At 33.6% G+C, this 23622-nt stretch overlaps 2 protein-coding genes and 1 pseudogene across 2 annotated transcripts; all 3 read right to left on the reverse strand.

Moving 5' to 3' along the window:
• Window positions 1–4856: 4856 nt before the first annotated feature.
• LOC142615171 (large ribosomal subunit protein eL27-like) lies at window positions 4857–5520 on the reverse strand. The gene has a single exon (XM_075787872.1). It carries the CDS (start codon window positions 5449–5451, stop codon window positions 5044–5046), a length of 408 nt encoding a protein of 135 aa, XP_075643987.1. The 5' UTR covers window positions 5452–5520; the 3' UTR covers window positions 4857–5043.
• Window positions 5521–11667: 6147 nt separating this feature from the next.
• On the reverse strand, window positions 11668–12267 carry LOC142615172 (large ribosomal subunit protein eL27-like). Its single transcript, XM_075787873.1, has one exon. It carries the CDS (start codon window positions 12200–12202, stop codon window positions 11795–11797), a length of 408 nt encoding a protein of 135 aa, XP_075643988.1. The 5' UTR covers window positions 12203–12267; the 3' UTR covers window positions 11668–11794.
• Window positions 12268–13776: 1509 nt separating this feature from the next.
• Window positions 13777–23020, reverse strand: LOC142617360 (large ribosomal subunit protein eL27x-like; annotated as a pseudogene).
• Window positions 23021–23622: the final 602 nt, after the last annotated feature.

Raw genomic sequence — 23622 nt, forward strand, 5'->3', positions numbered from 1 at the left:
AAGCTTTTCCAATATAGGAAAAATGATAAGAACAAAGCTCCTAAGAAATCTGATTCTTTTAGGAAGGGTAAGAATGAAAAACCCTCATCTAGTGCCATGAGTGTAAAGGTTTTGGTCATATGAGGATAGAGTGCCGAAACTATCTTATGAAGGAAAAGACCAAGAAATCAAAAAGTTAAGTATTGGTTGCCACCTTGAGTGATATTGAGAGTGATTTTTTTGATGAGTATGAGGATGAATGTGGTAATTATATGGCTTTTGCTGCCACAACCGATAAGGTGATTATAGAGAATGTTAGTGACTATGAGGATTTTTATGATGATTAAGTACCCGAGAAGTTGACCCTTCAGGAAGCCTATGATAAACTATGCATTGAATATATAAAATCTGAAAAGACTTCCCATCTTTGTAGAAAAGAGCTTAACGAGGTAAAAACCGAAAAAGCTGATCTGTTAGTCAAATTAGGAGACTAGGTTAGTTAAGACTCTTGTTGTGAAGAACACCTTATTAGATGAGAATGTCAAGAATCTTGAGATTGAGATTAGTCAAGCTAGAACTCAAATAGAAAGGATATCTAGTGCAAAGCTTGATGAGGTTTTTAGTGCTCAAAAGCCGAGTTTTGATAAGACTGGTGTATGATATGTTTTTCCTTCGGCCCCTCCTCTTCCACAGCTTCTAGATCAAAGATTGTTTTTGTGCCTCAATTTGAGAAGGTTGATAAAGGGAACAAATCCATAGCTGATATGTCTTATTCTAATACCTTTGTTAGACCTCATTCTAGGAAATCTAGTAGTTCTAAAACTACTCATATTTGTCACCATAGTGGTATTCATGGATGCACTCGTCCTAACTATTTTAAGTTGTATCCTCACAAGCAAGTGTCAAAAATATCTCAGGTATCTTTTTAATGTTCTACTCCTTTGCTTAGAGAGTTATTAAAAGTTTTGAGCTTTTTAACTCAATTTAAGGGAAATTCTATTTTCTTTATGTCCTCTGGTAGACATGCCAGGACCCATGCCTTTCCATCTTCAGTCCAAAACTAAAGCTCTATGGGTGAGGAAGGATTCCAAGACTTAACTGTCTTTTTTTTTATTTTTTTTTATCATTTGCTTTAATTCTTCCCATCTTAAGTAGGACGTTTCTTTTTTCTTTTTTACTTTTTCTTTTTTTATTCCTTCTTGCGTTTCATGCATTGCTTTTTTTTTTATTAGCATTTTTTGCGTTTTATTTTGGGTCAAAATTCAAAAATCCAAAAACATTGAAAAATCTCAAGAATACAAACATATATATATATTGCCTTAAGGTTTGCTACATGGATATAAATATCTCTCTCTTGAATTGGAACATACTTTACATTGTGGAGAAATTTGGAGAGCGTGTATATTGCATAACTAGTGCATGTCTACTTTGAGATGATTACAAATGTTAGTATCAATTTATTAAAGTCATGTATACACTATTTTTTTTCTACTTTAGCACATGCACACTTGTTACTCTTCATCAAACTCTCTTGTAGGTTAATTTTATGGAATAAATATTCATTGAGAACCTTGAGTTTTTAAGTCAAGCATTGATACGACTCTTGAACAAATTTTGTATTTTTCACACGTTGAAAAGAAAGTGTAAAGGGCTACATCTGATTTAGTGCGAAGCTACATGATTTGTTATTCATAGAGAGGACGACATATTTCAATAGTGTGAAAGCCGCCACTCATGGATGTTTAAATGCTTATTGGAGAGATAGGTTGGAAAAAGAAAAAGATTTTCTTTGGAGAGCTAGGGTGGATAAACATCATATGCACATGCAAAGAAAACCTCTATGAAAAAAAAAAAAAAAAGGATTCAAGCTCTAAACCCTTCGATTGACTTGAAAACCTTGAAATTTTGGTAATGCTTATTTTCATAACTTTTTTCTGCGCTTGAGGTTGATGTGAGTTTACAAGACACTCGATCACATGAAACACCTTGCATGCTTGAATTTTTATTTCATTGAGAACTATATTGTAGTCTTAGGTGATCATGTTTGGAAGTGCTTATATGCATCGGTATATGGGTTACATAGCTACAAGCTTTGCATAAAATGATAGAGAGACTATTGGTATTCTATTTACAATCTTTTTTTTTTTCCTCAAAATGTTTTTCTCCAATAGTTGTTCTATTCTTTTCAATAAGTTGTTTTTATAACCCTTGCTCTTCATAGTGGGAGTCAGCATATCATGCCAAAATAAACATCTCAATAATCAGACAGGCCTAATTCACTAAAGAGGTCGAATAACCTTTTCTAAGAATAAGTGAGGCTCACATGTAAAGTTTTCCACCTCTTCTGTATTTCACCAAGTTCAATTCGTTCTATCTCTCCCCCACCATAATCGCATCCAGAAAATGCAAGCACATCAGGTTCAGACCTAAAGCATGAAAAAGCAATTTGTATCAACAACTTTTTCCCCTGTACTTCTAAAACCTTTGAAATATAAAGAACTTGGTAAAGGCCTGTCTCTATCCATTGAAATATCTTAACAAACACGCAGCATATACTCATCCAAAAGACCATATAGAAAAACTACTCTTTCTGAAAATATTGAGAAATTCACATTTATTCCTTGGGTATCATGTTCAGACTCAAACAATACAAATTCTATTTTTGGGTTTGCTGCACTACACCTATTGTTTTGCAAATAGTTACTACAGTTGGGTGATTGTACATAGTTGGGTTCTTAAAAAAAAAAAAAATACAAATTCTACACAGTATAAGGGAGACTGAAAGAGTCAACTAACAGACTAACATCGCGAATGAGAGAAGCTTTGCAGACGAAATATATTCAAAGAATGGTTGGAATCTATCTGTATATACCTCAAATGCAGGGCAATGAAATGCTTGCTTTTCATCTCCCAACCAACTTTTTTCCAATTTCAACAATTGAATTGGTAAATGTTAAAGCATGGTAGTTAACTATACATCTCAGCCTTTGTAATTGAGTACCCAACTTGTTTGAAAGCCTGTAATCAAACTTAGAGAGCCGAACAGCCTGCAGCATCAAAAGGGTAACCACAAAGTGTTAAATAATTATGGAATCAAATAACTGATTCAAGAATAAAAAATCATTTACAGGTGTGTACCTCAATTCTGAAAGTATACGTCAAAACATGCTGAAATGTTTTTTTTTTTGTTTTGAAAGTAAAAATTGCTAAGCAAGAAATTAAAATAAATTAAATAAATTATCTGAGAATGAAAGAAATGTAAATCCAGAGAAATCAGTCAGGCCCTTAAAAGCTGAATCCATGGAAGATACAATACTAGAAAAAGCATTCCTAAAGATTAGCCAATTAAGTAGGCATTTACCATGTACAGTAAACAAAACATACTGAGACAGGAAGAAATGTTATCTTCCATTGGAAGATTTTGATTCTGCTTCTTTTTTTTAATAACAATATCTATTGTTCTTGTTAAAGGAATCGAAATATCAAATATGAAAATTTAACAGCCTTAAAAAATGTCCATGACATTCAATAAGTTGATTATAAGATTCACTACTTTCCATAAAGAATTGAACACTTACATGCTTTTTTATAAGAACAGAAGAACTGCAAAAATCAATTAAGTAAAAGACAAAGCCTAATATTTCAATCCTTTTGAATCTAATCACAGGATCCTACATAAAATTTCTTAACAATCACACCAAAGTTAGACTAATTCAAACCTAAAAGCCTACATCGAAATCAAATTCAGCAACTAAATCTTATACTAATAAAAAAAAAGATTTAAAAAAAAAAAATCACCCCTGTTCTTTGTTGATCCAAGCCTCCACTAGTATCAATCAACAAGTACCGATTTGGAATCGTTTTCACAGTAGCCCCTGCAGAATAAAAAACCCAGAAGAATAAAAGCAGTCTTTAGAATAAGAATGGAAAACGAAGGTACAAACCCCTTCAAATGTAAATATAGAATAATCATCATAAGCTTGAGGAAAAGTTAACAAAGTCATCTAATTGTAATTGGATACCTTAAGTGCAGTAACAAGTTTTTCAGGTTCAATAAGTGCAATTTTCCCCAGTCGCTCTGTTTCAACGTTACTAACACCTTCTTCCTCACTTTCAAAGTGGTTAAATAGTAATTTAAGAATCGTCTCATCACTTTTAAAGAAATTTAAAACACTGTATAGGTTGATATCCAGCTCGAAGATAGAATGCTAATTTGAAAGCACACACCTCCTTCAAAGTGAAGCAGAAGATATTGTTTCTTCTGCTGATTATCAATCTGGTCCAACAGCAATATTGCAGAAGATAAAGGCAAACACTCGTATAGATAACCAACAGCAATATTGCAGAGAGCATAGGAGGCTGCAGAAGTTCCACTGTCATACTTGAATCTCAAAGAGAAGGTTACCAACGACAGTTCCATGGTTTACAATCAGCTTCCCTAGTAAGAGAAAAATAAAATAACCTAACAAACAGAACATGGGCTGTCAATTAAATATAATAAATTTGTTTAAACAAGGATTTGTCACAATATATAAAGGCAAAAAAATGTCAATAATAATAGAAACCAACCTCTTGAGATTTCATGATTCGTCTTGATTTGCAATTGGTTGAGGGCTGGCTGAGGCCAATTATGAATCATCAATGTGGTATATGTAATTTTCATCTAAAGATACTCCTCCTCCATTGAACCATTTGATTGCACACTTCATCAATCTAATCTTCCTTTCTTTGCAAAACCCATTTGTACCATATCATCTAAAAGCTTAGTTGCTTCTACCCATCAATCATGACTATGTTACACGAAGAATATTGAGTACAGATATATCCTAAAATCAGGCACATAAAATTAAGCATACACAACAACAACAACAACATTCTAAGCAAAATCAACCAAATCAACGAACCGCAGTTAACTTATAATAATAAAGAACAAATCCACAAACCAAGTCCATAATTATCCAAACATCAATAAAAATCATACAAAACTTTTTTTAAAAAAAAAACAGCTAAAGTAGTAGTAGTAGACTGCATTGATTTGCTTGAATCTCATCTCTCACTCAAAACTCAGAACCTAAGCTTGGTGAAGAACCACCTATTCTTCCCAGTCTTGAAACGCTCCTCGAGCCTCTTCTTGGTCTCTTTGGCCGCAGTGACTTTCTTGTCCTTGGACTGAAGCGAATCCACAGCCACCACGTCTTTCAAATCCACGTCCAAGGTGTAACGCGTGGGCATCAGGTGCTGGAAGTTCACCAGCTTCACGAACGCCTTCACGCGCGACTTCTTTGCCGTCTTCTTCGCCGAGTCCTTGCGGATCACTTTGCTTGGGTACTTCTTTATCCCCGCAACCAAACAGTGCCCGTATGGCCTGTCCCGGGTGCCTTCGTCGAAGGATCGAACGATCACTGCCTTGCGTCCTGCGTATCGTCCCTGCAGGAGTATCACTGCTTTGTTTGGCTTCAAAAACTTCACCATTTTTCTCTCTCTCTCTGAATGTACGCTCTTTTGGAGGCAGAGGAGGAAGAGAAAGAAAATGAGAGTGAAACCCTAGGAGGACAGGAGGTCAGGGATTTATGGTGGGTTTTTTTCCTTTGTTTCTGGACTGGGCCTTTTAGCCTTGGGCCCTTCTTCTTCTTCTTTTTATAGATTATGTGGGGACGAAAAAATAAATAGTAATATTGATATAATATTTTTATAATAATTTTATAATAAAGTTTATATAGTAAATTATTATTGGTTCTCATCTAGACCTATTAGTGACATTTTTTTTTCTATCATTAACAACTTGTCATATAAACTTTATTGTGAAATTTTTGTGAAAAATATTGTGTCCATAATTTGCATTAAGAGAGGTAATTAAAACAAAGAATTTTCTTTTTATATATACATTGTCATTTTTGGTAATTTACCTCTCAAACTGCCACTTTTATAATTACTAATCAAACACTCAGATTTTTCAAAAATTACTTTTTAAGAGCTTTTATCAAACACTTAACTTTTACAAAAGCCCAATTTTATACCGCACTTTTTAAAACCTCGACTTTTTCAAAAAACACAATATCAAAAAGCTAAACCAAACTCACTTATGGGCTCATAATGAAGAAAACTGTGGCAAGAACTAAAATTTTCAAAGCACACCTCTTTCTCATCACCCCTTTATTCAAACTAAAACTGGGAAACAACAAAACATTAATAAATAAAAGAAAGAAAGAAAGAACAATGGCATTGTTAAAGAAACAGAGAGAGGGAACCTTGACGTTAGTAGAGTTAGAGGTGACGGTGGTTGGTTGCGCGATGGTGACTAGTAGCGGCAAAACAGTGGCTTGTTTCTATGACCACACAGTGACTTGTTTCTATAACACTGGCCAGTGGCAGAGATAGCTTCCCTGTCACAAAAAAAAAAAAAAAAAGTCTTTAAATTTTAAATTTTTCATTTTTCTTATTTAACTTTATATCTTTAAACTTTATCAAAATGTTATTTTACATCCTTAAACTATTGAAAAACAAACTCTTATGTCCTGTTTGGATGTAGGGGGAAAGGAGGGGAAGTGAAGAGAAGTAGAGTAGAGTTGAATAAAAATAAGCTAATTTTGTACTCTACTCTACTCCCCCTCCCTCTCCCTCAATCTAATAAAGTTTAGGTCAAAATAGTATTTTACCCCAAAAAATTTGATAGCTACTAATTTAAAGATTGTTAATGACGTTGGGTTAAGATGAAAACCAGTAAAAGCACTTATAAAAAAAACAAATAAAAGCTTGCTAATTCAAAGGGTGTGAAAAGATGTTGACATTTTTTTTTTCTTTTTTGTACGTAAAATTAATCCTTAAGAAAATTCATGGAAACAAATTTTGTTTCACAACTTTTGCTACAATCTTGATGTGGTTGATTATGAGTGATAGGAAAAAAGTATGGGTTTATGTGAAAGTGATAAATAATCACTCACAGTTTATCAAGTCAAAATTGTGACAAAAGTTATGGTAGAACTCCTCACACAATTCATTTCACTTACAAAAGTTGAGAGAGATTGACTTTTTGTGTCAGCTTTTGCTATAATCTCGATGTCGATATGATTGGATAAGAGTAGTAGAAAAAAAAAAGGGTCAATATTAAAGGGATAGACAACTACTCACAATTTATTATGTTATAATTATGGCAAAAGTTGTGATAAAACTCCTCCCACAATTCATTTTACTTATAACAGTTAGAGAGATTGAATTTTTATGTGTAAATTTTGTGATCCTAGACTTTTGGATGTACTAATACTAGGGTTTTAAAATTGGTAAATTGGTGATTAACCTTTAGCAATTCGTGTTGATGGATTATCGACTTATCGCAGATTATGCCTGTTGCGGCCATGTAAAGTTCAATGTTTTTTTTTTCTTTTTAAATTCCTTTCAATAAAATTCTAATAGTCTACTAGCATAACAATTCCATAAAAGAAGAAAAGAAAGAGCGTATACCTGTTATACATGAAACAATAAATATAGTTGAATCACTTATAAACTAAGTGTGCCTTATAAGTTTCTCAAAAAAATAAAAAGTGCCTCTGGATTAGTTTTTTGCTAATAGCTTATTTATTTGTTTGCTAAAAGTCGGCAAAATTATATTTATACTTAAATTGAGGGTTTTTAATAAAAAATTTTATATAAGAAAATAAACTAAATAACTAAAAGGAAGGAAAAAAGAAAGCCAGTAATCCAAATTCATACAATATATGCATATTTAAGGGGGAAAAATATATAGATACATACATACATATATATATATATATATATAATATTACTGTGAAAAAAAATATAGAATATGTTAGGCAAAAAAAAAGTATATAATTAAGAAAAAAACCTATAATGAACTTACTGTAAAATTAAAAACATTTTATATTTAAGAAGTGATCATCAAGTTGATGAGTGAAGTTATTAGTATTTTTATTTATAATATAGAAAATTTATTATATAATTTTAGTATACAAAAATAAATTTGAAAATGAGTCACAAAAAAAAAAGGTTTACAATTTATAATAGAGGGAGCAAGTTTGATCTAAAACAGGTTGCTACTCCTAATACCCATGCCTTACCCTTTTCATTCAGGTTCATACAAGTTAACAGGCTTAAGTCAAATTTTGTCAAGTAATCCTCTATAGGCTATACTTACTCTGTTAATCTCTTCCATGTGATTTTGTAACCCTTTTTTTGGGTTGTATGTTTGTATCACAATTTAAACTATAAATTTTCTATTGCACATTTAAACTAAAATTTGGACTTATTTTCACATTAATAAGATGCGAGCAATTTATAATAATTGTTCTACACAATACCCCTCTCTCTAGCTACCAAATTATGAACTTTACTAATAAAAAACCATGAATCTTGAGGGCATAAATGAAAAAATCAGGTGGGTTATGGGAGTCTTGGATTTTTGTAACACTACGGCCTGTTTGGATTGAAGCAGAGAGAGGAGGAGTAAAGTAGAGTTTTTCATGAATTTGTGTTGTGGGTAATTGGCTTCATCAGTCGCGAGTGCCTGCCCGCCTGCCGCAGGGGGGGGGGGGGGGGGAATGCAGCAAACCCATCCTTGATTTATAAAATCCTTTTTAATTGTATGCCAAACAATAGATCTGTGTTTTGGAATGGCTTTTGAGGAACAAACGAACTTCCATCAGTCAACTATGTGCAAGTTGCCTCTCATAGCATGCCATATTACCGTGTACTGAAAATCCCCAGAATGAGAAATCGTCTAATAAGTTACTTAACCCTCTTTGCCCTCCAGAGAAATTAATTCAATTCCAACCCAATTTAGCATGTACACTTTCAAGGACTAAAAAGAGAAAAGTGTGAACGACTGTACAATTATAAAAGAAATAGCAAACTCCATGTTAGTTGCTGTGACGTGTACATGCAGCTTCTGCAATGATGAAGGCTGAAAACAGCTTGTTCGGGTTTTCAAATCCTTTCTAAAGTACCAATTAAACCAAGACAGGCCCCGATTCAATTGAGCAACGTATATGTATCCAGAGAAAAGTAATTCATTGCAGTAATTATACAACACAAACAAGTCTTAGAGCATTCACAGCAGTGGAGCTAAAAATTTAGCAATTTAGCTCTACTAAAAGTTACTTTATCTATTTTACCTACACACATGCTGCAGCAGTGGATCTATTTTAGCTTTCAACATAATAAAATAATATATCTACCACAATAAAATAATACCTCTCACTACAATAAAAACACCACAATAAAAAAGGTAATGTGAACACAAAATAAAAAATTAATTTTTTTTTAGCTCACATGAATAGTGCACATCTATCTATAGATGTGCACTGTATAATGATAATTTAAAAAAATATAGATTTACATTTCTTTGCGTACTTCTTTTTGGTGTTTTGGTGAAGCTAAAATAGCTATATATAGCTATTTTCACATTACCTTTTTTATTGTGGTGTTTTTATTGTAGTGAGAGGTATTATTTTATTGTGGTAGATATATTATTTTATTATGTTGAAAGCTAAAATAGATCCACTGCTGCAGCATGTGTGTAGGTAAAATAGATAAAGTAACTTTTAGTAGAGCTAAATTGCTAAATTTTTAGCTCCACTGCTGTGAATGCTCTTACAAAGCTTAATTCTTTTATGACGAGGTTTGCTGATAAATATTAGCTACGGTTTTCAGATTCTTTGTATAAGTTTCAAAAACAGAACAAATAACTAAATGTTACTTATTAGAAGTAATTACCGAAAACATAGGCACATCCGGTGAAAGAAAAGTTTGTGGGGTTGAACAACAACTAAGTTTTTCAGTAAACATATTTAATTATAGGGCTGCCAAATCAAATTTCACATACAATGTCAAAGAATACACTTGGTCATCCAACCCATCAAAACTTATCTTCAAAAGATCACGAAGATGGCATAGATCCATCCCTCTATTCTCCTTTTCTTGCCCACTAATAACCAGTTAGCTAAGTAACCTATTATGTATAAACCCCAGCAGAAGCCCAACTCTTTTAGGCTAATACAGTTGCATGATTATTTTCACAGATTTGTAAAACAAAAGTTCATGACAACAAAACCCCAAGCCTAGTGCACGGAAAATGCAGCAAGAAATCCCTAGTTACACATTTTAAGCAACAAAAAACAGACAGGACCTTTTTTTTCCCATCCAGTTTATCAGTCAACCTATAAACAAAAGCATTAATTTCTGAGACAACATAAAGCGGATTACAATTGCTCCACAAAGGCAGAACTGCAGGACCCTAGAGCTAAAGAAATTGTAAAGTTCAGATTAGAGTCCTAATGTTCATCGTTCATAGCAACAAAGTTCTTCAACACAAAATGACCAATTCAAAAACCCAACCTAAACCTATCATAGGGTTGCCAGTTCTCCACAACCAAACCCAAATCTTAAAAATACCACAAGAAGATAAGGATAAATGAAACCAAAACTGCATAACCTTTTAACTCAATACTCAATTTTCCACTAACAATAACCAAAACCCACATTATCCAATGACACTCATTTTAGATGCCTCATAAAGAGAGAACAAAGCAATCCCATTTTAAATTATAAAGGATAAAACTTAGGTACAATTAACATTACATTCTGCAATTAAATTCAAACACATATCTAGCAACAATTAACTGTATTTGAACAAGAGGGCACTATTCATGCTTCATCTAATGTACCAACTACGTAATGATTAGTCCAATTCTCAAATTTCTTATCTTGATAAAAAGACAACAAAACAAACATTTAAATTATAGCTATTAGCCCAACACTCAATTTCTAGCAACAAATTGCAAAATACCACATTATACAATAATACCCATTTCAGAAATCTCAATAATGAGAAACCAAAATAAACCCATCTAAAATTATAACAAAAACTGCATATCTGTTAGCCCAACACTCAATTTCTAGCAACGAATTGCAAAATACCACATTATACAATAAAACCCATTTCAGAAATCTCAATAATGAGAAACCAAAATAAACCCATCTAAAATTATAACAAAAACTGCAAATCTGTTAGCCCAATACTCAATTTTTCTAGCAACAAACAGCAAAATTCCTCATTTTCCAATAATACCCACTTCAGATATCTTCAAAACTATAACAAAAAGATAAAGGCAAACACTCGTATAGATAACCAACAGCAATAATATTGCGGAGACCATAGGAGGCGGCTGCAGAAGTTCCACGATCATACTTGAATCTCACAGAAGGTTACCAACGACAGTTCCATGGTTTGCAATCATAACAGAACATGGGCTGTCAATTAAATATAATAAATTTGTTTAAACAAGTAGAAACAAGGATTTGTCACAATATAAAGGCAAGAAAAATGTCAAAATAATAGAAACCAACCTCTTGAGATTTCATGATTCGTCTTGATTTGCAATTGTTGAGGGCTGGCTGAGGCCAATTATGAATTAATGTGGTATATGTAATTTCATCTAAAGATACTCCTCCATTGGACATTTGATTGCACACTTCATCAATCTAATCTTCCTTTCTTTGCAAAACCCAATTGTCAAGGCATTTTATGTGACACCATATCATCTAAAAGCTTAGTTGCTTCTACCCATCAATCATGACAGTGTAAATGTAAAAGAAGAATATTGAGTACAGATATATCCTAAAATCAGGCACAACAATGTATCATCATAGAATTAAGCAAACACAACAACAACATTCTAAGCAAAATCAACTTGTAATAAAGAACAAATCCACAAACGAAGTCCACAATTATCCAAACATCAATAAAAATCATACAAAACTTAAACTGCATTGATTTGATTGAATCTCATCTCTCACTCAGAACTCAGAACCTAAGCTTGGTGAAGAACCACCTATTCTTCCCAGTCTTGAAACGCTCCTCGAGCCTCTTCTTGGTCTCTTTGGCCGCAGTGACTTTCTTGTCCTTGGACTGAAGCGAATCCACAGCCACCACGTCTTTCAAATCCACGTCCAAGGTGTAACGCGTGGGCATCAGGTGCTGGAAGTTCACCAGCTTCACGAACGCCTTCACGCGCGACTTCTTCGCCGTCTTCTTCGCCGAGTCCTTGCGTATCACTTTGCTTGGGTACTTCTTTATCCCCGCTACCAAACAGTGCCCGTACGGCCTGTCCCGGGTGCCTTCGTCGAAGGATCGAACGATCACTGCCTTGCGTCCTGCGTAACGTCCCTGCAGGAGTATCACTGCTTTGTTTGGCTTCAAAAACTTCACCATTTTTCTCTCTCTGGATTTCTCTCTCTTTGAATGGAGGCGGAGGAGGAAGAGAAAATGAGAGTGAAAACCCTAGGAGGACTGGAGGTGAGGGATTTATGGTGGGTTTTTTTCCAATGTTTATGGGCTGGGCCTTTTTAGCCTTGGGCTAGTCTTCTTCTTTTTCTTCTTTTTATAGAGGATGTGGTGAAGAAAAAATGGTTGATATATGTAAAATCATAGAACAACTCCTTTAGATGATAAGTGATAATAAAATTTTATTTTATAAAGATTAATTTTAAATTAGTATTGTGAAAATATTGTGACATTCTTTAAAAAAAAAATAATACTATTGATATAATATTTTTATAACAATTTCATAATAAAGTTTACATAGTAAGTTGTTATTGGTTCTCATCTAGACTTTATTGTGAAATTTTTGTGAAAATATTGTGTCCATAACTTGCATTAAGAGAGGTAATTAAAACAAAAAATTCACTTTATATATACATTGTCATTTTTTATAATTTACCTCTCAAACTACCACTTTTACAAGTCCTAACCAAATATTCAGCTTTTTCAAAAATCACTTTTTAATAATTTTTATCAAACACTCAGATTTTACAAAAAACCCAATTTCATACTGTACTTTTTTAAACTCCAACTTTTCCAAAAAACACAATATGAAAAAGTTGAACCAAACTCACCCATGGGCGCATAACAAAGCAAAATGTGGCAAGAACTAAAATTTTCAAAGCACACCTCTTTCTCATCACCCTTTTATTCAAACTGAAACTGGTAAACAACAAAACATTAATAAATAAATAAAAAGAAGAAAGAAAGAAAAAAATGGCATTGTTAAAGAAAGAGAGAGAGGGAACCTTGACGTTGGCGAAGTTAGAGGTGACGGTGGTTGGTTGCACAATGGTGACTGGTAGTGGCAAAACAGTGGCTTGTTTCTATGACGGTGGCCGATGGCAGAGAGAGTTTCCCTGTCACAAAAAAAAAAAAAAAGTCTTTAAATTTTAAAATTTTATTTTTCTTATTTAACTTTATACTTTATCAAAATGTTATTTTCCATCCTTAAACTATTGAAAAACAAACTCTTATGGCTTGTTTGGATGTAGGGGAAAAGTAAGGAGAGTGAAGGAGAGTAGAGTAGAGTTGGCTAAAAATAAGCTAATTTTGTACTAAATCTACTCTATTCTCCCTCTCTCTCAATCCAAACATACCATTAATAAAATTTAGGTCAAAATGGTATTTTATCCCAAAAAATTTGATAGCTACTAATTTAAAAAATTGTTAATGGCATTGGTTTAAGATGAAAACTAGTAAAAGCACTTAGCAAAAAAAAAAAAAAAAAGTAAATGCTTGCTAATTCAAAGGGTGTGAAAGGATGTTGACAATATCTTTTTTTTTCTTTTTGTACGTAAAAATTAATCTTTGAGAAAATCTATGGAAACAAATATTGTTTCACAACTTTTGCTATAATTTTGACGTGGATGATTATGAGTGATAGTAGAATTGCATAACCTTTTATCTCAATACTCAATTTTCCACTAACAATAACCAAAACCCACATTATCCAATGACACCCATTTTAGATGCCTCATAAAGAGAGAACAAAGCAATCCGATTTTAAATTATAAAGGATAAAACTTAGGTACAATTAACATTACATTCTACAATTAAATTCAAACACATATCTAGCAACAATTAACTGTACTTGAACAAGATGCCACTATTCATGCTTCATCTAATGCTACATAATGATTAGTCCAATTCTCAAATTTCTAGCATCGGGCAGCAGAATGCTTCATTTTCCAATAATCTTATCTCGATAAAAAGACAACAAAACACACATTTAAATTATAGCTATTAGCCCAACCCTAAATTTCTAGCAACAAATTGCAAAATACCACATTATACAATAATACCCAATTCAGAAATCTCAATAATGAGAAACCAAAATAAACCCATCTAAAATTATAACAAAAACTGCATATCTGTTAGCCCAATACTCAATTTTTCTAGCAACAAACAGCAAAATTCCTCATTTTCCAATAATACCCACTTCAGATATCTTCAAAACTATAACAAAAATCAAAACCTGAGCTTAGAAAAGAACCACCTATTCTTTCCAGACTTAAACCTATCCTCGAACCTAGCCTTGGTCTCCTTAGCGGCAGTGACTTTCTTGTCCCTAAACTGAAGAGCATCGACAGAGACAATGTCTTTGAGATCGACATCGAGAGAGTGTAGCGAGTGGGCATGATGTGAGAGTAGTTCACGACCTTGAGGAAGGCCTTGACGCAAGACTTCTTGGCGGTCTTCTTGGCCGAGTCCTTGCGGATCACCTACTTTGGGTACTTGGCTAGACCAGCCACCAAACAGTGACCGTAGGGTCTGTCTCGGTTGCCATCGTCGAAGTTGCGAACTATCACGGCTTTGTGGCCTGCGAATCTGAAGGAAAAATTCTGGTTTTGCATCTCATGCAAAACACACAGCGGAAGCGACGAACAAGGATCTATTTCATTCATGATTGATAACGTGCACAATGTAAATTTCAGAATTTAAGAACAAGATAGTGTACCTTGGTGTGGAGAAATTCAAAACAAAGATTAGAAGCACTTGGGAACACTTTTAATCTTCACTCCAATTCCACTTTACGCCCAAGATGTGTGGTCTCTCAATCAGTTTTTCAAAGGGAGAATGAAAGTGTGTCTCACACTCTCTCACACACAGTTTCTTTTTCTTTTCTAAACTCCTCTAATAAAAATTCTGTATGTTTCTCCCTTTATAACTAACTGATTATCTAATTGGGTTGGCCTATTGGGCCTTTCCAATTGGGCTTTAGTGTGTGGCTTGGAGTGGGACCAAAAGGGACCAATAAGACACTAGCTCCAATGGGCCTTGGGCTTTTCCGTCAACTCTTGACAAGTCCAAAGTTACCATTAATTATATTTAATACCACTATATAAATATAATTGCACTCTAGGCCTTATTAATAAATTATATCCCAAAACTTTATTATACACGTAACCCCTTCATAAAATATTCGTAGTAACACAAAGTCATAAATGTAGATCGCCACTTTGTAAATTACTACATCTTATCCGTGAGTACCCGGCTTAATTCTTTAAAGTTATTCCTTATATATTTATGAAATCCAATTTCATAAATATATACTTTAGTAATTTCTTACTAAAGTGGTTAGGCCTAACTCTCTGAATAAGCGAAACCATTAAACTTATCTCAAGGGAATATTTTATATCTCTATCAAGAGACTATGAATTCCATCTTGAGAATATATGTTCCATCAACACTAAATATGGCTGCCCAACATGCGAGGTTTTGACCGTTATTTCGAATCTCACTCCCGATATATCAAAGCAACCTACACTTCATGATCGAGTCCATTATTCTCTCGGGATTAAGAGTTCATGCAAATAGAAGTCGTGAGATTTATTATTCATTTGACGATCGTTAGAAGAATAATAAATCTCACGGCGGTCTGTTCAATATGTTTTAACTCTTAAAACATATCAACATATCAACTAGAAGCTTCCACTTCCATGATCAAGACAAATCATCTTAGTTGACACGTTATAGTCTTCGCAGATGAAATGCCCAATTTCATCACCGACTACGAACTATTAATTCTGAGTTTACAAAGAACTTGTGATTTACATCTTCTGTGACTTTTCACATAAATCACATACAATGCATCTCATGGACTATATGATAATGTCCCATATTCACGTAACCACTATTTTAGATAATAATAAAATAACTTTATCAAATACAATATTAAGTCATACATCATGTCATACATAATGTCATACATAATATCATACATAGCATCATACAATAGGATTTAAGGGCACTAATCCTAACAATCTCCCACTTGCCCTAAAGACTATTGTGCATTAATCTAACTCCCATTCCCTCCAAATGTGACTCGAAAGTCCTTTGAGGTAAGGCTTTGGTAAAAGGATCTGCTAGATTATTTGCACTTTCAATCTTTGCTACCACAACATCTCCACGAGCAACAATATCTCGAATGATGTGGTACTTCCTCTCAATGTGCTTTCCTTTCTTGTGATTTCTTGGATCTTTGGATTGTGCAACCGCTCCACTATTGTCGCAAAACAATGTGATGGGAACTTGCTCCATTCTCATTACACCAAGATCAGAAAGGAATTTCTTAAGCCAAACAACCTCCTTTGCTGCTTCACAAGCAGCAACATACTCGGCTTCCATGGTGGAGTCCGCAATACAAGATTGCTTGACACTCCTCCAACTTATGGCTCCACCTCCCAAGGTGAAAACACATCCTGAAGTGGATTTTTCGAAATCTAGATCCGCGAAAGTCTGAATCGGAATAGCCAATGGGAATCAAATCCTCACTATGGTAAACAAGCATATAATCTATCGTTCTCCTAAGATACTTGAGAATATGCTTTACAGCTTGCCAATGTTTTGGTCCTGGATTTGATTGATATCGGCTGACCATGCCAACTGAATAACAAATATCTGGTCTAGTACAAAGCAACGCATACATGAGACTTCCCAGTGAAGAATCATAAGTAAATTTTCTCATCATATTTTCGTCCTCTTGAGTATTAGGCCTTTGGTAATCAGACAGAGGGACTCAATGTCTAAAAGGAAGCAATCATTTCTTGGAGTTTTGCATGCTAAACCGTTCTAGAACCTTATCTATATATCCAGCTTGTGATAAGCCTAACATCTTATTCTTGCGATCTCGCCAAAGCTTGATCCCTAGAATAAAGCTAGCCTCACCCAAGTCCTTTATATCAAATTGGCTTGACAACCAAACTTTAACCGATGACATTACCCTTACATCATTCCCAATGAGTAGAATATCATCAACATAAAGCACTAGGAACATTACTACTTTGTCTCGATGTCTTTTGTACACACATGGTTCATCAAGATTTTGTTCAAAACCAAATGAATTGATTGCTTGATCAAATCTGATGTTCCATGACCTAGATGCTTGTTTAAGTCCATAAATGGACCTATTCAACTTGTATACCATATGCTCTTGGTTCTTTGCTATGAAACCTTCTGGTTGCAACATGTATATTTCTTCTTCAAGATTGCCATTAAGAAATGCAGTCTTGACATCTATTTGCCAAATCTCATAATCATAATGAGCAGCAATGGATAAGAGAATTTTGATAGATTTAAGCATGGCTACTGGCGAAAAAGTTTCATCATAATCAATACCTTCTTTTTGTGTATACCCTTTTGCCACTAGTCTTGCTTTAAAGGTTTCAACCTTTCCATCTATCCCTCCCTTCCTCTTGTAAACCCATTTGCAACCAATAGATTTAATGTCGCTAGGCACCTTTACAAGATCCCATACATGATTTGAATTCATAGAATCTAATTCAGATTTCATAGCTTGGACCCAATGATGTGCATCTATATCATTTATTACCTCTTCATAAGTGTAGGGATCCGATTCAGCCTCTTCTGAGATAGCTTCATAAGTTTCTCCCAAACCTATAAATCTTATAAGAGGCCGAACAATTCTCCCACTACGATGAGGTACCTATGTACTAGACATCTCATGAGTAGTATCTTGTGGTGTATCTAATACAGTCGCATCATCCCTAGTTTTATCCATTGGTTGTTCAACTACAGGTTCAATCATTTCAGGTAAGACAACTCTACTTCTAGGAGTAAAATTATTCATATAGTCATTTTCCAAGAATTTGACATTTGTGCTAACAAATACTTTATTATCCTTATGACCATAAAATAAACCTCCAACTGTTCCTTTTGGACACCCTACAAAAAATACCACTTCTATTTTAGACTGTAACTTGTCAGACTTTCCTTTCAACACGTGTTGGACAAGTCCAAATGTGGAGATGTCTCATACTAGGCTTACGCCTATTCCACAACTCTACAGATGTTTTAGGAATAGACTTCGAAGGTACTAAATTCAAAAGATACATTGCAGTATTTAAGGCACATTCCCAAAAAGAAATTGGTAGAGTCGAATAACTCAACATAGACCTAACCATATCTAAAAGAGTACTATTACTACTTTCAGCTACACCATATTGTTGTGAAGTTCCAGTGCGATCAATGGGATATAATCCCATTTTCAGTCAAGTAATCCTTAAAGTCACCAAGAAGGTATTCGCTACCTCGATCAGATCGAATGGCCTTTATGTGTTTACCCAATTGATTTTCAACTTCAGCCTTAAACTCTTTGAACTTTTCAAAGGCTTCGGACTTCTGTTTCATTAGATACACATAACCAAATCTAGAGTAATCATCAGTGAAAATAATGAAATACTCATAGCCACCTCTTGCTTGGATTGACATAGGACCACATACATACGAATGTACTAGTTCTAGCAAATCTTGTGCTCTTCTACCTTTTGCATTAAAAGGTCGTTTGGTCATCTTTCCTTCCAAACAAGATTCACAAACTGGAAAACCATCAAAGTCCATGGGCTGTAAAAGTCCATCTTTGATTAGTCTTTGAATCCTACTTGAATTAATGACCTAAACGCAAGTGCCATAGATATGCATCACTAGTAGAAGGAAACTTTCTCTTTAATGATTTCACATGAGAGTTACTATCTAATTCGAAATTGTATAATTCATGCTTATCGGGAGTTAAAATATAAAGACCATCCACAATATTGCCGAAACGAGATAAACACTTTATCCTTCTTTATTACAACATTGTCTTTCGGGATAACACAATATCCACATTTACCTAAGTAAGTTGCAGAAATTAAATTCCTACGAACATTAGGTACATATAAACGATCTTCTAATATTAAAACTCTAGACTTAAAACACAAATTAAACACTCCAACGGCTTCAACCGAATCTTGCTCCCATCGGCCAAAGTAAGAAATAGTTCTCCCTCATTCAACTTTACGGTCTCCTGGAACCCCTGCAAAGAATTGCGGATATGATTAGTACAACCGAATCCACACACCAGAATCTGTTGGATTCTGTACCAAACATATTTCAAGAAGAAATGAACTTTTCATACCTTTATTCTTGGCAGCCTTGAATGTTGGACAATTCCTCTTCCAATGTCCTTTCTCACCACAATGGAAACACTTTCCTTTGGTTTTCTTTCCTTTGTTGGCAACCCCTAAGGCAATTTGTTTACCATCTTTCTTAGTGAAGTCCTTCTTCTTCTTCTTCTTACCGTTGCCTTTCGACTTAGGTTCAGAAGTAGAAGCTTCACCCACATTGGCTTCAACACTAGAAGTACCAAGGATGCCTTCCGCCGCCACTAACTCATTCATTAATTCAGACAAAGAATAAATCTTTTTGTTCATGTTATAATTGAGTCTCGAATTCCTTGAATGATTTTGGTAGTGATCGGAGTATCATATCCACTTGGGATTCTCCATCAATGTCGGCACCTAAAACTTCTAATGTGTTCGCATTAGCAATCATCCTAAGACAATGCTCCCTCACCGAACTTCCCGCAACTCATTTTGGTATTATAAATTTGCCTCATGGTTTCTTGCCTTGCGTAACGGCCTTGCTCACCAAACATCTCCTTCGTACTATGCATTATGTCCGAAGCAAGTTCTACATCCCGCATTTGATGCCGTAGAACATTCGAGATAGATGCTAGGATGTAGCACTTGGCCATCTCATTAGATTTCGCCAACGATCATATCGTTGTTTTTCCTCAAGAGGAGCATCTAATGAAGGAAAGTTAGGACATGGTTGAGTAAGCACATATTTGTGCTCTTCAAGATAAGAACAATGTCCAAATTTCTTTTCCAAATAACATAGTTGGATCCGATCAGTTTGTTTTGGTTAAGAATAGAAACAAGTGGGCTAAATGATGCCATGACAAAATCTAAAATAATAAACATGAATATAATAATTAAATTGGACATTATAAATTTAGCATAAAAGCATATTATATGGAACCTTAATAAAACCATAAAATAATATATGCAACGACAACCCAATCTCATATTCAATGTCCCTCAGCATAGAGTGAACATAAAATATTATGATTGATTGAGAACTATTCTCATTATTAGCACTATCATGATAACTCTTATCAAATACTAATAATATGCCGTTTTATATTTAGCCTCTAAGTAATAATAGTAAGAACTCAGCATAGAGGATACTAAAATACTTAGTCTAGTGTATACCATTGTCTAGAATCATGTGTAACCACATCTCATCCCTTTAACAGGCTTATTTTGTAGTACCATGATAAAACACCCTCCGCATGGAATGCAAAGCTTGAAGCTAAGACAAGGTGTTTATCAAACCACTATAAACCAAGAAATTCAATCTTGTAGGCCATGAAATAAATACTCTCCGCATGGAATGCTAAGCTCGAGAAAGACAAAAAGATATATTTCACACTACTAGCGAACCAACAACGTGCGAGATCCAACCCTTGAATCTCTCTCCCACTAGATATTTTAAATTAAGGTTTTTAAAATCAAGAATGATAATAATGCTGCTAGACACGTGAAAAAATATAATCCTAATCTCATTAGGAATAAATTTCATTAAACTAGCATTAATATATATAAATATATATAACGTAATAAAAACCTTTATTATATATAAAAATTTATATTATATTATATATAATATAATATACAAATTAATATATATAATATATAATTATTACTTTACGTTATATATGTATTATATATATTATAATATAATATATGATTATAATATTATATTATATATATAATATATAATAGTCAGGAAGTTAGAATCCTCACGGATTCTAACTTAAATGTATTATATATATATATTATAATATAATAATATATAAAAGTCAGGAAGTTAGAATCCTCACGGATTCTAACTTTCTTCAAAACACAAGAATTGGTCAAACCATTCAACCGTGCAATGAATTCCAAGTGATATCTCAAAACAATTAGACCATTCGGTTTAAAGTAAATGACAAGGAGTTATAACCGTGGGCCATATTCAATCCCGTAACAGTACCATTACAAACCATTACATTCAATAACCGCCCATCTCAATAACTACCCATTCGAATAAACACCAATGCAACAGATATGGAATGTTGCCGTGCAGAACAGTAATGGCTATATTTATATATATATATATATATATATATATATATATATATATATATATATATATTGTTTCATATGAATTCCAACGCTAATAACATTAATTCATAAAACAATGATTATCAAACCATGTCTACACTAAGATAAAAGTTTTTCTTAAATTCTAAAATCCAATCACACGCAATACAATCATGATATGAAAAACTTGGCTCTGATACCAATTGAAGGAAAAATTCTGGTTTTGCATCTCATGCAAAACACACAGCGGAAGCGACGAACAAGGATCTATTTCATTCATGATTGATAACGTGCACAATGTAAATTTCAGAATTTAAGAACAAGATAGTGTACCTTGGTGTGGAGAAATTCAAAACAAAGATTAGAAGCACTTGGGAACACTTTTAATCTTCACTCCAATTCCACTTTACGCCCAAGATGTGTGGTCTCTCAATCAGTTTTTCAAAGGGAGAATGAAAGTGTGTCTCACACTCTCTCACACACAGTTTCTTTTTCTTTTCTAAACTCCTCTAATAAAAATTCTGTATGTTTCTCCCTTTATAACTAACCGATTATCTAATCGGCCTATTGGGCCTTTCCAATCGGGCTTTAGTGTGGCTTGGAGTGGACCAAAAGTGACCAATAAGACACTAGCTCCAACGGGCCCGGCTTTTCCGTCAACTCTCGACAAGTTCAAAGTTACCATTAATTATATTTAATACCACTATATAAATATAATTGCACTCTAGCCTTATTAATAAATTATATCCCAAAACTTTATTATACACGTAACCCCTTCATAAAATATTCGTAGTAACACAAAGTCATAAATGTATACCGCCACTTTGTAAATTACTACATCTTATCCTTGAGTACCCGGTTTAATTCTTTAAAGTTATTCATTATATATTTATGAAATCCAATTTCATAAATATATACTTTAGTAATTTCTTACTAAAGTGGTTAGGCCTAACTCTCTGAATAATCGAAACCATTAAACTTATCTCAAGGGAATATTTTATATCTCTATCAAGAGACTATGAATTCCATCTTGAGAATATATGTTCCATCAACACTAAATATGGCTGCCCAACATACCTATGGTTTTGACCGTTATTTCGATCTCACTCCCGATATATCAAAGCAACCTACACTTCATGATCGAGTCCATTATTCTCTCGTGATTAAGAGTTCATGCAAATAGAAGTCGTGAGATTTATTATTCATTCGACAAATGAAGTTAATAATAAATCTCATACGGCCCGTTCAATATGTTTTAACTCTTAAAACATATCAACATATCAACTAGAAGCTTCCACTTCCATGATCAAGACAAATCATCTTAGTTGACACGTTATAGTCTTCGCAGATGAAATGCCCAATTTCATCACCGACTACGAACTATTAATTCTGAGTTTACAAAGAACTTGTGATTTACATCTTCTGTGACTTTTCACATAAATCACATACAATGCATCTCATGGACTATATGATAATGTCCCATATTCACGTAACCACTATTTTAGATAATAATAAAATAACTTTATCAAATACAATATTAAGTCATACATCATGTCATACATAATGTCATACATAATATCATACATAGCATCATACAATAGGATTTAAGGGCACTAATCCTAACAGAATCAGCCCTGTAGAAGGACCACTGCCTTGTTGGGTTTCAAGAACTTCACCATCGAGATGTTTCTCTTTTCAGCTGCTGCTGCTCAGAGAAGCCAGGAACTAGGGGTTTGTGAGTTAAAATGGTTTATATACAGGGTCTTTAAAATTAAAAAGAAAAAAAAAAAAAAAGCAAAGTTAATGTAATTTTTTATTTTTTTGTTAGAATGTTATTTTCAATTTCATCCCTAAAATTATATAAATTTCGATTTTGAATAATTTAAAAGACCAAACAATGGACTCTTTTAAAATTTAAAGACAAAAAATAAACTTAATGCAAACTTAAGGACGGATATCATATTTTAGTCTCTCTTTTCCCCCTCCAAACTTTCTTTTTTGTATACATAATTTATAGATATAAGGTTTTTTTTTTAATGAAAATTTATAGATATAAGGTAAAACTTAGTTACACTCTAGCTACCTATTATTAAATCCATATACATAATTGTATTGAATTTAAGTGTCCTCATAAAACATAATATTGTGTGTGTTTCATTGATTCATGCTATCATGTATTTAAGTTTAATTGCAAAACCTAATTTACATTATTTAAACAATTGAATTTAATTTTGCTTTAGTTTTGCTTGGGGATAGAGTAAAGAGATGCGGATTTAGTTATTTTAGTATGTTTGTTTGCTCAAAAAATTGTGATTTGAGAAA

This window comes from Castanea sativa, chromosome 11 (genome assembly GCF_040712315.1).
Source record: "Castanea sativa cultivar Marrone di Chiusa Pesio chromosome 11, ASM4071231v1".
NCBI classification, from domain to species: Eukaryota; Viridiplantae; Streptophyta; class Magnoliopsida; order Fagales; family Fagaceae; genus Castanea; species Castanea sativa.